Source organism: Rhinatrema bivittatum, chromosome 15, assembly GCF_901001135.1.
Source record: "Rhinatrema bivittatum chromosome 15, aRhiBiv1.1, whole genome shotgun sequence".
Lineage (NCBI taxonomy): Eukaryota > Metazoa > Chordata > Amphibia > Gymnophiona > Rhinatrematidae > Rhinatrema > Rhinatrema bivittatum.
In genome coordinates, this window is record NC_042629.1 from 35,781,238 (window position 1) to 35,796,052 (window position 14,815).

Genomic DNA, 14,815 nt, shown 5'->3' on the forward strand with positions numbered 1-14,815 from the left:
TAATAGCCCCACTCGTAATACACTCTCCAAACTCTGCAGAGGTCGGATCTCTGATATCCACAATGGCTCCTCACACAAAATCCTCAGCACCAAATTAAGATTCCATGAGGGACCCACTTTCCACACCAGGGGGGGGGGGCGCCATATTTAACTCCTTAGGGAGAGAGGAAAAAAAAACCAAAAAACCACATCTGGATGCGAGACCAGTGATATATTACAATAATAAGCTAACTGGATGGATACAACACTCCCTTTTCAATCAAAAATAACTTTACGTTTCACAAACACTGGCCTCCTCGAAATTCCCTCTCCTAAAAGATACCGTCTGATCTCAACAAGACAACGTGCCTTCCAATTGCTGGCCCAATACTGTGGCATTCCCTGCCAACTGATTTAAGACTTGAGCCTTCTTTACAATCTTTTAAAAAAGAACTGAAAACATGGCTTTTTCAAAAAGCATACTCAACATGATAAATCATATTCTTCTATTCTCATTTTAACTATTTCTCATTAATTCTTTTCACATTTTTTTATTTTTCCTTCTCTTTTTACATTTAGTCTTCTCACTGTTATGATTATTACAAGGTAACATTTCTAACTTTTTGTTAAATGTACACCGATGTGATGACTAGTTGAATATCGGTATATAAAAAAAAACAAATAAATTCCCTGCACCTTACCATGAGAACATCCTAAAGCTGCCATCTGAACCTGAAGGGAATTATACAATAGATCCTTCAGACTTTTTGCAAAAAGGTCAAGATGTGGAAAATTGAAGCTTGTGTTGTCTGCATACCCTGCTCAATTAACCAAGCTTCAAAAGTGTCTCCACATCTTAACAAATCAAAGATGTGGACAGCCATCTGACCTGCAGTAGGGTGGCAATGGCATCTTTGCAATACCCCTTTCAACTCAAGCATTTCCACGTAAAAGCTAAGCCATCAAACAAAAGCAATCCGCCTGATCTGAAACAATGGGTACCTGGCACAAGAATTTCAGAAGGTGCACAAACCTTAACGGACCGTCCACCTCCAAGACTACTAGGTCAGTGAACCAAGGCCAACGTGGCTACTCTGGAGCCATGAGAAACACTTTGCCTGGGTGTCTATGCGCCGTAGCAACTTTTCCATCACGGCCATGGGGGAAAGGCAAAGAATCATGCCCGGTAGCCACAATAGCACCAGAGCATCAATACCTTCCGATCCGTGTTCTCACCTGCGACTGCAAAAGCGTGTCACCTTGGCATTTCATCTTGTCGCCATCAAGTTCATAGGAGGTGTTCCCCACCTGGCCCAAACGAAGCATTGCTTCCTCCGATAGCCACCCTTCTCTAGGGTGAAACTTTGCCTGCTGAGAAAATCTGCCTGCACATTATTCACCCCTGCTAATTGAGCCACTGCCAGAACCACCTGGTGCTTCTCTACCCAGTAAACCTACAACAGCTTCCTGAGAAACCATCCAACTTTTGGTCCCTTCCTGTTGGTTGATGTAAAGCCATTGTTGCATTGTCCAATAGAACTCGCACTGCCCAACCTTGTAACAGTGGAAGAACAGCTAGCAAAGCTAAGTACACCATTCCTCTCTGACTGATAGGCCATGATGCCTCCTCTTCAACCACTGATCCTGTGCAATCTGCCCCTAACATCACTCAACAACCAGAAAAGGCTCATTAGTGGTCACCATCACCCAATCTAGGATGTCCAACTTTAGCCCCCATTCCAGATTGACCCGACCAAGCCACTAGTAAAGACTGGACCTGGACTCCCCCCCCCCCCCCCCCGAGGGGAGGAGGAATTTGAAACTCCTCCGATAATGTGTTCTAACAGGAGAGGAGCGCTCTTTGAAGAGGATGCATATGCAGGAACACCCAGGGGACTAGTTCTAGCATCGATGCCATACACTCCAGCACCTTGAGTCACAACAGGCAGCAAGCATGAAACTGCAGCTTCCCCATCCTGTCCTCCTTGAGAAACATCTTCTCAATCCAGGTACCAAATCAAGCCCCTAGGTACTCCAAGGATTGAAGTGGCATTAGATGGCTCTTCACTAGGTTCATCACCTAGCCCAGAACTCTCAACCTCTCTAGGACCTGCTGTACCACCAGCTAACAGAGGTCCACCTACGTTTGTCTCCTTCGCCTACAACTGCTGAATCCTAGGCAAACAAGCTTTCTGCTTACCACAGCCCAGAAACCCAAAGCTGAAACCTCAAAAATCCTCAAGGTGAACTTCCAGTCATGCACATCTCTCAGGATGACAACTGACCCTAAGCATCTACCTTTGGAAGCAAAGGCTCAAGGGACTCTTCTGGTAACAGGTACAACTTCGCTGGTGCTCTTCCAAGAGACCTGTCTCAGGAGTGTCCCACCTTGACCAGCTTCTTTACTGACCTGTGGAAGGGAAAAGCCATAGCAGAACCTCTCAAGCCTTCCATGACTGGGTCCACTCCTTCCCAGTGCAATGACTTCTGAGGCTCTAAGCACACGTGGAATCAAGGGCCTCAACTCTTTCCTGCGAAACAGATGGACTACCTTAAGGTCATCCCCTTTAGTCATCAGCACCTCCTCTGAATCTGGATCCAAAATGCCTTGAGGAGACTCTGTCCCTGGAGACTCATGGAGAGAGCCCATTCTTGCCTTTGGAGTCCTCAGACTTCTCCATGGGGTTGCCTTTGTAACCCATGTTGCTGATGTCCAGAGCCACCGGAGAGCCAAGTGTGAGTAGCAGGGAAAGGAGGAGGGAACCAGACCACTGGCTATCCATTCCCCATATCCAGCAACTTTGGGTCACCAATGCCTGCTAGGCTAGGGGATGGTCCTTCCCAGAACCTTACACTCCAGGAAGTACAATTCCAATTGAAAAGGTTTTTTTCCCCCCAACACTTCAGACGGCACTCTAGGTTAAGCAGCAGTAAAGCTTTTCTTGTCCCCATCTGCATGCAGGGTGGCAAAACCCAGGAGTGTGGCCTGATCTAGGGTATGAATAGAACATCCTACTCTGATTTCACATGGCCATCCTGACCCCCTCCTGCCCCCTGCCCTGCTTCCAGCTCACCTGAGGTACCATGTTCTTGAAAGACTCCATGATCTTCGAACTCTTTGCCTCTTGGTAGTAAGAGAAGCAACCAGTGATTATGACAACAGCAGCCAACACAACACCAAGATACAACTGCAGGAAAAACAAGAGTGAATGAAAAGAATTATTCATGAAGAGGGGTTACTTAACCACAAACAGAAGCAACTACAATTTCTTTAGGCCACATTTTAAGTTAAAATAGAAGAGATCACCCTCTTTAGCATAAATTGTTGCATTGCATGGTTTCTAGGCAAGATGAGTGAAAGTGACAGTTGAGGAAAGTCTTTCTGCCCCTAAGTCTGTCAAGAAGCAAGGTACTGCCTCAGCATTTTCCACAAGTGGAACTTTTTTCATATACTTTTAATTACTTGCACATTTTTTTATACCATATTTTGGGTCTTAGTTAACTAAGATATGTAAAAAGGGGCATCAGGAAATAATTCCTTCAATGACCAGGATCTAAAAAGTTAAACCAGAGGGATTCTCTTCAGTGTTATGCAGCTAACACTGGGGGGGAAGGGGGGGGGCGACTGGCCATCACTGCTTGGAGGGGGCTTCCTTACCCTTAGTGTAACCTGCATGCAGGGACAGTTTTAACCCTCAACACCTTGCTGGATAGAATGGATGGACCATTTTGTTCTTTATCAGACAGCATTTGCTATGTGTCTAACAGGCAAAATGTTTTCTAGACAGAAAAGCAAAGCGATTGTGCTTCAAGGCTCCTACTGCATCTAGGAACATGCAGAAAACCCCCCCAGAGCCCAAGGGTCCCAGGCATAGTGCTTGGAAAGCATGGCACCTGCCATTCCCTTTAAACACGCATCCCTCACTTACATTATCATTGAGAGGCTCTTCTTCTGTTGCAGCTTGGATACCATAAGCCAGGAAGCAGAGGATGGCACCAATCCACAGAAGCATGGAGAAGCCACCAAACAGCTGCCTGCAGAATTTCACCCATTCAGGAGTGGTGGGAGGAGGGGTGAGGGCATTCGGACCATCCCGAGCCAAAATCTCAGCTGCACGAGCAGTTGTCAGACCCTATAAGGGCAAGGGGAAGCAAACTATTACATTCAGTCAGCACACAGGAAAAAAAATCTATTTTGCTTATGTTTCTAGCAGGTACATGTACAATCAAGGCTGCTGGCACCTATTTCCTACCCTGTGCAGTTACTGTGCTGCCCCATCCTCGTTTTTCGCACTTAGTTTGTCACACTCTCACATCCCAATTAAAAAAAAAAAAGGGATAAAAATCTGCTAGCCATACCTGGAACTTGATTTCCAGTCACCCTAAGATGGTCATGGATGAGTGAAAGGGGGGATGGGGAGTAGGCACAAACTCCCTCCACCATGCAGGGCCCCCCTCTTGCTGCTGGTGGGATGGGCTCTGCTGGTGCCCCCCCCCCCCTCTCAGCGGCTTTTGGAATATATTTCTGTAATTGTTCTTCCAGAGTCCCTACTTTAATGCATTTTGATTTGTATTTTTTAGAGAGCAGAATGTGAAAATGTACAAGGGTGCTAGGCAGTGTTAGTCCAAGACAATGGACAAAGTACACCTTTTTGCACCAGCTGATTTCCAAATCTGTTATTTCATTCTTTATTTTTCCAATTGATAAAATTTGTCGTCAAAGGAGACAGGTTATGGGATTTTCAGAAGTATTTTCCAGCAAACTATTTCTCTCAGCTTTTCTACATCACCCAACAGAAGAACTGGTCAGAGCGGTTTACAACATAAAAACATATACAGTCAGTCATATAAAGCGAAAATAAAACCTCAGTTTTTAAACTCATCCATTAAATCATTTTACTTTTTCAATTTAATACAGCCATGCCTTTACTTTTTTTTTTTTAATTCTTTATTTTCAAAGTTTTACAATTTATAGCCAACAACATTGACTTAAATGAAATATTGAACAGTTAGAATGTAACAATTTCTTCAACTGGGGACTTTTAATATACTTAAGAGATTAGGAAATAAACCATATTATAATCAATTATAATATAATTATGAAGAAATATTTATAGGGGTTATCCTATTCTGTAACAAACCTTCCAGTTGATCTGGATCAAAGAAAATGTATTTAGTAGAACCTAATTTTATCAAACATTTGCAAGGATATTGCAACAAAAAAGTAGCACTTAAATCTAATACACATTTTTTCAATAGGAATGCTTTCCGTCTCATCTGTGTAGGTTTAGCAAGATCCGGAAACATTGTAATTTGTTGGTCCAGAAACTTTTCCTCTGAAGCCTGAAAGAACAATTTCATTGTCCATATTTTATCCGGTTCAAGGGCAAACACTACTAGTAACGTAGCACAACTCAATATTGCTTTGAGAGTCTTGTAGAAAAAAAAAAGTCAAATTTTCTAATGCGTTGACTTGTATAGGGGAATTAATTTGATTTTCAATAGATCTTACAGGAATATAGAATGCTTTTGTTATAGGGGGAATAGCCTCTTGAGATACCTTAAGCGTCTCGGCATAAAATTTCCTTAACATATCAATGGAAGTGATAGTTGTTGATTTAGGGAAATTTAATATCCTTAAGTTTAATCTTCTAGAGTAATTCTCTAAAGTTTCTAATCTACGTGAGTTGGTCTCTTGACCTTTTATCAATGCCAAATCAGTTTCCCCCAAATTTTCACAATGCTTCTCCAATTTAGTTAAAGATCCGATATTTTTCTTAATAGCAGTGTCATGCCCCTGAACCTGAGAATGAATCATGCCAACAGATTTTTGTTTTCGACTTTAACCCCTAAAGAGGCTTCTAGGCCTTTTATTGCAGACCAGGGTTATCACCAATGGTTTCTCAGGCATTACAATATTTGCCTGGGGATTCGATATAGCAGTATCCCCCTCCCTCGGGGGAATCTAATGCAGCTCCATTTGGCTGCCGTTGACCCTCCTGCGGATCTGCTAAAAATAGAGAGTCTTGGTTTGGTGGCAAGCGGAGTTCAGGATTGAGGGAGATGGAATTCCCAGGGGATGCAGGCATAGATGACTAGGCCAATTCCCAACATTCCTGAAGGTGTGCTGGTAGTAATTGGTTGCATAACCTTCAATAGTTGGCTGGGAACTTAAAGGGTTGGAGGGAAACACACGTACAGTTCCTTTCCTCTTTTTCCCCATGCGTACTTGAAAGTTTAACAATTGAAATAAGAGGAGAGAGAGTTGCACTTACTTGAGAAGATTGATGTGATGTATCAAAGAAGTTAGATGTTCATTAACGCTGAAATATGCTTTAGTAGAGGAGAAATGAGTAAGCCGCGTGCGGCTTTGGCACGCGCCGGTGGCTGTGCGTCGCACTGGGGCAGTTTTTAAAGCCCCTCGATGATCTCACGTTGATGACGTCAGACGTCCAGACGTCCTCCAACCAGCCCCGTCTGGGACCAGAAAGGCAGCTCTCGTCTCCCAGAAAGACCTCGTGGATTTCTTTATCTCTCTCTCCTCTCAGTCATAAGAACTTTACTTATTTGGATGTATTGTAGGCAGGCCCCATTGTTGATACGGAGGCACGGCAGGCAGAGAAGCAGAGCAGACAGCTACAGGACCTTCAAATTCTTTTCATGCGCCTTGCCACTCGCATGGCAAATCTGGATACCCAACCAAAGGCAGATACATTTTCAGGAACACTAGCATTTCCATCAAGGGTGGTGATAGCCTGGAGTGATGAGGGCTTAGAATGTTCCCTGTCATCGAAAACACTTTCACTGGGGACACTCATTGGTGGGCAAGAGACTGAGCCACTCTCACTAGTTTTGGCCAGACACTGGACTTGTTGGACCAATATGCCAGCAGATGTGTCCATATCCTCGATGGGTTCTGAGAGATGGCGTCTCAGATTTGAGTTGCCATCTCCTTTGCTGGTATCGGAAGTCTCAAGAACATGCCATACTGGGTCAGACCAAGGGTCCATCAAGCACAGCATCCTGTCTCCAACAGTAGCCAATCCAGGCCATAAGAAACTGGCAAGTACCCAAAAACTAAGTCTATCCCATGTTACTGTTGCTAGTAATAGCAGTGGATATTTTCTAAGTCAACTTAATTAATAGCAGGTAATGGACTTCTCCAAGAACTTATCCAATCTTTTTTTAAACCCAGCTACACTAACCACATCCTCTGGCAACAAATTCCAGAGTTTAATTGTGCATTGAGTGAAAAAGAATTTTCTTCTATTAGTCTTAAATGTGCTACTTGCTAATTTCATGGAATGCCCCCTAGTCCTATTATTCGAAAGTGTAAATAACCGATTCACATCTACTCTTTCAAGACCTCTCATGATCTTAAAGACCTCTATCATATCCCCCCTCAGCCGTCTCTTCTCCAAGCTGAAGAGCCCTAACCTCTTCAGCCTTTCCTCATAGGGGAGCTGCTCCATATCCTTTATCATTTTGGTTGCCCTTCTCTGTACCTTCTCCATCGTAACTATATCTTTTTTGAGATGAGGCGACCAGAATTGTACACAGTATTCAAGGTGAGTTCTCACCATGGAGCAATACAGAGGCATTGACATTTTCCGTTTTATTCACCATTCCCTAATAATTCCCAACATTGTTTTTTGACTGCGGCAGCACACTGAACAGATTTCAAATGTGTTCCCAGCTGCTTTCTTGATCACCTGATACAGACATGAGGATTGTTTCCATTTTACTGTGGGGGAGGGATTGCTAGGTGGATATGACAGGGTGCTGCTCTGTCTTGCCCTCTTGTCTGACTTGGCCAATGGTGTTTCTTCCTGTTCTACATCCCTACTCTGGCACTTTAGTTGACATATGTACGAGTAACAAAAAGGGGTGGAAAAGGGATGGAGTTAGGGACAGGCTTGGGCATGCCAGGGCGGGGCCAACCATTATACGCATAACTCCATATTTTAAAAGCAGAGGCTGCAGCATGTGGTGGCTTGTTAGCCACTTAACTTTACTGCTGCGCCTGATGAGGAAGCAAGTCTGTAGATCTCACATTTTTGGGCTTATACAACAGGGTGAGGGGTCCAGGTCAACTGAATTTGAAAAACTGGTAATGTCCCTCACGCAAGCATGTTTTAAAACCTGCTTATATATATGCGTTACAGCTGGCAAAATGCTATGAAAGCTATGCAAATTAGATTTGCTAGAGTAGCCTCTTAAAATTAGGAGCATACTTACGTGCTCTAGGCGTATTTTAAATCTTACGCACGTAAATGTGCCCATGCCTTAAAATTCCTTCTATCTATCCTCACGCACCCCATATAAATGTATGGGTTCCTGCATGCATGAGGCATGTAGGGAGTAGAAATTAAGAATGTCACTCAAATAATGCAGTTTGCCTATACACATGGTCTCAAAAGGTTTCCATGCATGGGAGGTAAGCTTCTTTCAATGGAAAGGTGGCTGTACAAAGTCATGGGATGAGGGTAAAAGGGGAAGGATTCAGGAATCTTAGGAAAAATTTCAGTAGAGAGGGTGGTGGATGCATGAACTGCCTCCCAGTGAAGTTAGTGGAGACCAACAGTATGTGAATTCAAGAAAGTATGGGATCTCTAAGGATGTGATGGGAATTGTAAAGCTAACTAAACTGGGCATATGGTCTTTCTGTTGTCATGTATCTATGTTTCAATCAAATTGAGGGAGGAAAGGTTTGGATGAAACAGTCGTCTGTCTTATTGAGTTAATAAGCATGGGTCCAACCTGAAAGATCAGAGGACTGCTGCATAACTGTACCAGGTACAGTATGCATATCATACTTGTCCAGGCCATGCTGGAGCTATGAGAATCATATGTCCTGTCTGACACGTTTTACACTATTCTGGCTATTGGTGGAACTGGTAGAAGATCAAACATGAGATCTGCATTCCAATTTGGCAGAAAAGCATCCTGAGTAGATCTGAGGTAGCTGGTAAAATGGTGAAAAATCTTTCCAGTTTCCTGATTTGTTCTGATGCAAAGAGGCTAATTGCTGAAAGTCCCCATAGACTGAATACTCTCAACTGTTGATTGCTGCAGAGATAATTTATGTGGTTGAAACTCTCTGCTGAGGCAATCTGCCAACGTGTTGAAGATCTCTGAAAGGGTAGATGGCTTGCAGACCGCTTTATGTTTGCATGCCCATTCCTTTATCTTTATTGCTTCTTGGCAGAAAGTCTATGACCCCATGTTCCCTTGCTTGTTCACATAGAACAGAACGACTTGGTTGATGGTTTGAATTAGAATGCTCTTCCCCTGGAGTGAATAAGTGAGTGAAAGTTGCTAGAGTGACTGATCTGAAATTGCCTTTGTGATGATGTGGCGGTATTAGTATTAGTCTCTGCACAGACGGCATAAGAAGTGATGCACAGAACTATGAAGCAAGGATTTTTTTTTTTTCTCAGAATGTGTATGAATATCAAGATGGCTTCTCAAGAGAACAACATTGCCCAGAATTCCTGACACTTTGAATTCTGGGAAGGTCTGAGTAGAGAATCTGAGTCCTAATGACACAGTAGAACTGCACCTTAATAGACTAGCAGGTGCTATAAATGAAAGAGAGATTTGTGCAAAAATAGATTGTCAGGATTACGTGAACTGGCTGCTCTCCTGGTCTTACACGTCTCTCCTCTTCAGATGAAGGAGACAAAAGACTGACTGGGCAGTTCAGCACTAAAGTTAAGTGTGATGCTGGAACATTTTCCCTAAATATAGAGACTGCTTTTAAACCAGAAAAGTGACTGCGCACAAGTCAAGTGAGAAACAGTTCGGGCAAGCTGGTTTTGAATAGCACAGTGGGATTTATAAAGTTTTACCCATTCCTTTCTAGGGGCATTGGTAATTGGGTAAACTCAAAGTAGAACTGCAAATGAGAATCTGACATATGCAAATGGAACAAGGTCAGATTTACTGAAGTCTTACCAAAGAAAACAAAGGACACCAGTATGCGACACTAACCTCTTGAAGTGAAAAGTTTAGTAGTGCAGAAGGCAGGGGCGGAAGGTTCATAAAGCAGCTTATTAGAAAGTTTAAAAGCCTTCAAAATCTCTCTTGGTGGCAAAGGAAAACTGCTAATTTTTGTTTCTGTACTACCACAGATCAGTCCAGACTCCTAGGTTTTGCATCCCTGTCAGCTACTACTGGCCCGTCACCAACAGGCTGAGAGTCTCCTGCTGCTTTTTTTTTTTTTTTTTTTTTTTAAATAAGAAAGGAATACTAGCAGTACCTATGCCACGGCAAATCGCAAGCCCCCTTTCAGAGGAATGATCATCTCTGGCATGAAAGAAGGGGGGAGAGTGACTGGCCCACTGGTGAATACTCCCCCTGGCCACTCAGGTAAACTAAAGCTCCGGGAACTTGGCTTTAGGGCACTGCCCTGCCCAGCCTGCCATAATGTATGCCTCAGCTCAGCCAGCACCAAAAGAGAAAAAAAAACATTTCTAAAGTAGTCTCAATGTGAAGAAGAAACTCCTATGCTGTTGTCTGTTTAAAGAATAGGGAAATTGATCTAGTCAGAGGAGTTGGTACAGCAAACCTGTGCCACCAATGATAAATCTGAGAAGGATCAGGACCGCAGGTTATGCCTCTCAATCTGCTGGAGTCCGAGAAATACTGAGGGATCGCAGGTGGCACACCAGGATATCTAGGGGGTGCTTTTCAGCTTCTCTGACTCCATCTGCTGGAGGGGAGGCATAACCCAGCAGTCTAGACTGATCCTGGTACGTACAGGGAACAGCAGATGGAGACAACGTTTTACTGACACTGTACATAACCTACTGGGCCGCCTGTAGTCCCTCAGTATTGACCTGTACCCAAGCCAAGATAACCACACTAAACTTAACAGCAGTCTCCCCCAATGAACAGGATAGTGACACTGTACCCACTGGAAACTGTGTCCCAGAAATTACAGCAACAGCATGGAGTAACATTAACTCTGCATTACCTACAAACAAACAATCACAACGTGCTGCAGACTCTCCCCTCCACCTCAACGGGTGGGTCTCTGAACTGATCTGTGCGAAAACTTGCTTGTTCTAAAACCTATTGACAAGAGAAGGATTCCTAAGATCAGAATCCTCCAAATCAAAATTTATTTATTTTTTTTTTTTTTAACACAACTAGAAGAGTACCGCAGGTTCTGCCACCTTCATCTGCTGGAGACAGAGAAAAACTGAAAGGGTGCAGGTAGCACACAGTGTTATGAGTGGGTGCCCTTCACGTTTTTCTCTGTCTCCATCTGCTGGAAGGGAGGCACAACCCACGGTCTGGACTGATCTGGGTACGTACAGGGAAGAACAGATTTTCCTTTCCCGTACATACCCAGATCAGTCCAGATTCCTGGGATGTACCAAGCCACTGCTATACTGGGTGGGACCCAGAGAGACCCACTTACAGAACTCTCAAAGTCCATGAGGGCCGGGCCCCAGACATCCATGTGATAAGGTCTGGTAAGTGTGCAGTGACTTCCAAGCACCCACCATGCAATCACCAGTGGAGCTACCTACTGAGTCTCAGCCCAAAAGGTTGCCTGAATGCACCAAGTGGGTCTGCAAGCCTTCAGGGCACTGATTGACCCTTAGATATTTGCATTGATTCAATATCCTCCTTAAGCCAATGCGCAAATGAAGTCCAAGAACACAGACACTCTGTCCGTGGACCATTCCACAGCACAAAACTAGGATTTAATGTAACGCCCTATTGCGACAGTTTTGTTCTATGTAAACCGACCTGATTCGATACCTGTATTGAGAATGTCGGTATATAAAAATCCAAAATAAATAAATAAATAAATAAATCACAACTAGAAACTCAAGCTTTCAGACACCTCAATAAAGAACATCTCCCGTTCAAGAACTTAAGTCCTCTTGCATGAGACATGGAGAAACAAACAAGAAAAGGGTGGAAGATCCATAGCCTGATCAAGATAGAATGCTGAAACTATCTTAGGCAGAAAAGAAATCTACAGAAACATCTCAGCACGACAAAGCTTGGAACTTTGAAATCCTCCTGGCCATTTAAAAAAAAGGCCAACAGGAAAACCACCATAAGAGCCAAGTCTTTTAAGGGTGCCATCCTCAGAGGTCCAAACAGAACCTCACACAGTCCTCTAAGCACCAGATTAAGACTCCAAGACGTCCCCCATCTAAAGATGTCAATTCTTCACCTGCCAAAAGAAAAAAGGTATGACATTCAGATGCACAGACACAGCTTACAGTTGCTACCTACAACCTCAGGTAACGGCCAGACCCTTAACCACAACTTCCAGAAGAAAGTCAAAATATGCAATACTGTAGCTTGAACAAGGTAGCTGAAGCTATGGCCAAGCTTTATTACCAGAAGTGACATACACCAGGCCTTAAGGATTCTCCAAATTTGCACATATGCTAAAGATGTGGAGTTTTGCCTGCTCTGCAGCAAGGAGGCAATTGCTTCAGAATATCCCTACTGCCACCTCCTCTCAAAAGCCAGACCACGATACAAAAGTGAGCCGCCTGTTCTGCAAATAGTAAGCCCTAGTGCAGAAGACTTAACAGATGGACAAACTCCAGCAATCCTGCCTATGGCTGCACTGACCAGATCAGACACGGCCACTCGAGCCATAGATGCATCAGGGCCATCCAAAACGCACCGCCTGGATAGTTCCCCTACCAAAGAATGCCTCTCTACCATGACAGAACAAGAGCATCGAAAGAATGCCTTAAGGGCATAGAACCAGGAGCACCGATTTTCTGTTCCATGAAATGGCTGAAAAACAAGATGGCCTGGCAATCTGTGTGGTTGTCATTAATTCCATAAGAGGATAACCCCATCTCCAATGAGAAAAGCTGTCTGAATATTATCCATGCTGGCTGTGTTAGACACCACCATGTGGCTGACAGACATTGGAAAGAAAAGAGGAAAAGAAAAAAATAAAGCTACCGTAAGGTCAAGGAAAAAAAACCCAAAACACTTCAGTTCTAGAAAAAATTAAATTACAAAAACCAAGGAGACAGCAAAGCTGAACACCGTGACACACACCGTTCCTTGACATGGCTTTTAAATTAACTGTGTGTGTTCCTGATGCCGCTGGAGCACACTAGCATTGCAACTATCCAGTCTGCGCTTAGCGCAAATGACTGACCTGGCGCTACGGGCTCCCCTTCTCACATCAGTGGAAGCATGCACAACCGCAGCCCACACACTAAGCGGGAATGCCTTGCCCTCCCCATCAGCAAATTTGTCCTCCCACTCTCCGCGGGAACTAGCATGTGGCAATGAATTAATCTGGGCGGCCTCCTCCTGTTCCCACTACCAGCAGGATAGAGTACAATGGCCCCCTTTATTTTGCAATCCAAATAATTTGTAAAACACACACACACTGTGGAGGTAACATCTCCTGCTGAGCGGGAGATGGAGTTAGCAACCGGCATCTGTGACTGTGGGGGGTAGAGACTTGCTGCTCTGCCAGTAAAGGAGAGTTTGTACTTACCTGACAGTTGTCATTCCTGTAGGGGCCAGCAGAGGGAGGAGCCAGCCAAGTGGGGAGAAGGAGGGAGCCAGCCCTCTCAGGGCAGAAGCATACCAGCGTTCACCACGCCCCTGCTCGCCCACCTCAACCAGGAGGGATGGCCCTACCAGGACCTAACTATGTCATGGGAGGACACTTCCAAGCTTCTTCCTCCCCGCCCCCCACACTCCAGTTTGTCCATCTGCTAGAGGGACTGCAGGTGGTACATTAGGTTATGTACAGGGTCAGTAAAACTGTCTCCATCTGCTGGCAGAAATGTATAACCCCAAGAGTCTGGACTGATCTGGGCACATACTGGAAATTGTCATATTGAGTGATTTTTACATAATGTGAGGTCACTTTTTGGGAAAAAAATTAAACAAAAAATGCCTTAAAAATATATTCCAAAACACAGACTGAGGCTGACAGGCCATACAAATGCATTTGTTGCAAGAATGCTGCTGCTGCTTCCAAGCTCACGACAGCCTACAGTGAAGATTACAACTGAGTGAATATTAAATGCTGCATTGCTCATTAGCCTGCTCATGGTGTTTGCCACCTCATCAACACTGCAATGTTTGGGGTTTTTATATGGCTTTTTTTTTTAGCAAAGAAAATATTCAGACCACTGCAACATTCTTTATGTGAAGCCAGGCAAGTCATTGTATCATAAAAGGAAGCTTTCCTGGGTACAAAAAGCTCATGCGGCATGTCTAGTCACTCATCCACAACCCTTCCTGTTGTGGCATTGTGTTTTAATAGCAAGAATGCTGCAGTTCAAGTGAGATTAGCAGTAACACTACAGGACAACAGAACAGTCACCCATCATTTAACCTCATTTTCTCTCCTTTCACAGAACGCATGTGCCAAGATGCCTCATTGTACAAGGACTGCTCACAGGCAAAATAGACAGTGAGTCACAGAAAGCCTTAACACAGCCTATTACCCACCCATGCTTTTCCAAACACACAGTAAGATTTCAAACTCCTTTATAAAACTGGACAAGATGATTTCTAACACTGACCCCCCCCCCCCCCAAGTGTAGCATCACGAGATCTTCACCAACCAATGTTAAATTCCAAAGGTAATTTGCATATAATCAGATTTTACACAAATAGGTTTTACTATGCTCTAAATGGTCCTTTTATCGGGTCTCAGGAAATAATGTGACTACATGCTTAATTGTTTGGTTCCTGCTTCTGTAAGGAGAGGACAAGCCCCAGAATACGTCATGTCAGAGACTCATTTTTCATATTTGGAAGTTGTAATGAAGAACGCTCCTAAGAGAAAATGGTTAAATGTAATCAGATAGAT

The 14,815-nt window shown here is 43.9% G+C and overlaps 1 protein-coding gene across 1 annotated transcript in view; it reads right to left on the reverse strand.

The window, feature by feature from the left end:
* ATP1A1 (ATPase Na+/K+ transporting subunit alpha 1) overlaps positions 1–14,815 on the reverse strand; it is a 99,353-nt gene that overhangs the window by 57,745 nt on the left and 26,793 nt on the right. Inside the window, exons 4-5 of the mRNA XM_029578591.1 lie at positions 3,909–4,112; positions 3,054–3,167 (exon numbers count right to left, since the gene is read on the reverse strand). Coding sequence (XP_029434451.1) covers positions 3,054–3,167; positions 3,909–4,112 — 318 coding nt within the window. The remainder of the gene's footprint in view (positions 1–3,053; positions 3,168–3,908; positions 4,113–14,815) is intronic.